This window comes from Seriola lalandi, unplaced genomic scaffold (assembly GCF_002814215.2).
Source record: "Seriola lalandi dorsalis isolate HSWRI2012SDOR001 ecotype SW California unplaced genomic scaffold, Sedor1 jcf7180001957352, whole genome shotgun sequence".
NCBI lineage: Eukaryota > Metazoa > Chordata > Actinopteri > Carangiformes > Carangidae > Seriola > Seriola lalandi.
In genome coordinates, this window is record NW_019428021.1 from 1 (window position 1) to 2043 (window position 2043).

Consider the following 2043-nt stretch of genomic DNA (forward strand, 5'->3'; position numbering starts at 1 on the left):
TATGAACTCACAAAAAGGAAAATCTTTACTTTGCCCTTTTCAATATGTTACCATTATTATGGTATAGCAAAAGTACTAAGGATATCCCTAAAAGGGATTTGTTTATATCCGTTTTTTAGTTTTATATCATTGCTAACTGAAAAAGGAGGAAGACTGAACAGGAAGACATACAAAATGATAAACATGAACAGAGTGGCCCAGAATGAGGAACTGCAGGATTACCTCCCACAGTCTAATGACCATAATGCAGTTTACCTTCAGCCTGTACTCCAGCTTGATGATGGAGCAGTTCAAGATGGAGGGAGCTAGTTCTCTGGGGATGGAGATCGCCTTGGTCACAGTCTCTTTGCTAGAGGGTGCAACAGCCTCAATCTTCTCCTTAAGGATCTCGTTTGTGCAAACTCTCCTGCGACCCTGGGCAAAGAAACTCCTTTTCTCATACAGCATGAACTTGGGCTTCACTGTACGGCTTGAGCGATTGCTGATTTCAACTATGACTTGAAATACCTCACCTGTAATATGAAGAAAGGAAAGTTAGTCATTTTCTGAATCATAGAATCACGTCTTGATAGTTGTTACTATTCTGTATTAGGTTTTTTCATTTAACAGGGGAGCTTTACCAGTGATCCCGTAAACCTAAAATGTGACTTGTGATAGTCAATACAGGCACAATCCCTCACTGCTGTTACACACAGTGTGGCGTGAGTTCCTTTAAGGTCCAGCTTAATCAACATTAGCTGTGCCTTCAAGTTCCCAGCAAGTCCAGTGTACACTGATAATTTGTTGGCAGGCTGGGCAGATGAATGCACCCACTCAGGGTGCTACTAATCATTCACATCATGACTTCAATCACTATCAGTTTCAAACAGGTTTGACCAGGTCTGGCATCTCTGAACAGATTTCTGACACGTCCTGCTGGTTGCCTCTATTTGCCTTAAGTACTCAGGGCCTCTATGACAGGAACTAAAGAGAAAGATTTCAGCAGCTGGAGGGACAACGGTTGTTACAATGTCATCTTCTTATCATGACTTACATACAGCTCATTCATTAATCAGCAGTGTTAAGATGGAGATGAGGAAAGACCACAGGAAAAATTTGCATCTTTCTTGAAGTATGAAGCTTCTGCACTAACAAAGAACAAGGTTCTCTTCTATGAGCATCAAATCATTCTCATGACGCAGTCCAGAGAGTGGTCTCTGGTAGAGCAGAAGCATTTCCACATGGCCTTCAGTGGATTAGTTACACAGGTTTCCTGTCCTTATGTAGGTTAGATAGCAGTGACGTGTAAGGGAGAAGAAGTGTTACTAAAGAAGAGCTTGCAATTGATGTGTCACAGTTCTGCATCTCAGGTCACCTGCCTCACTTCAGCATTCCCTTTTATCCAGCTCCCATTCAGTAATTTTCCTTTCACCCTGTTCTCCCGAACCTCCCTGCATTAGCCACTGCCATCTCGTCAAGCCAACTCCATTCACTTGGTCACACAGCTGTTCCTGTTGTACCAGGAAGATTTCTACGTTTTTTTTGTTTTTTTTCTCGATTAACCTGCCTGCTCCAGTTTCTGCCTTGGTAAATAAAAGGTGTCTACAAACTGCTTTTGTTGTACTGTGTGCTGCATTTGTGTCCTACACACGCCCGTTAGTGTCTTTGATGGAACATGTATGTAGTAGTAGTAGTAAACACTGTTCACTCAGCCAAACTTAATATACCTGCTCTTCAAAATAAGTGAGACAGATCTGTCCAGTAAGTGAACAAGGAAAGACAGTGAATCAAAATCCTCCAGGTGAAGTATTGCCTCTACAGACTAGATTATTACCTTGCTTGTATCCCATCCGCTTGGTGTGAACATCCATTGAAACATTTCCTGAGCCAAAAAGTTTGACAGATTTGTCCTTGCTGCCATACTGAGGCTCCTGAAACAACAGATCCCCACACTAGGTTAATGCAGGTAGATAATTGTCTCCTCTGCTTAGACAACATTTATTATATGAAAAAATGGTTGTATTTTGAAAGTTAAATGATTTCTTACCATAAGCCCAGGAATAT

General features: G+C 41.5%; 1 protein-coding gene across 1 annotated transcript; it reads right to left on the reverse strand.

The window, feature by feature from the left end:
- Nucleotides 1–12: 12 nt before the first annotated feature.
- LOC111652369 (arrestin domain-containing protein 3-like) lies at nt 13–2037 on the reverse strand. The gene is made up of 3 exons (XM_023402654.2): nt 2027–2037; nt 1814–1910; nt 13–512 (listed from the first exon to the last, which is right to left on the reverse strand). Exons 1-3 carry the CDS (start codon nt 2027–2029, stop codon nt 133–135), a joined length of 480 nt encoding a protein of 159 aa, XP_023258422.1. The 5' UTR covers nt 2030–2037; the 3' UTR covers nt 13–132.
- Nucleotides 2038–2043: the final 6 nt, after the last annotated feature.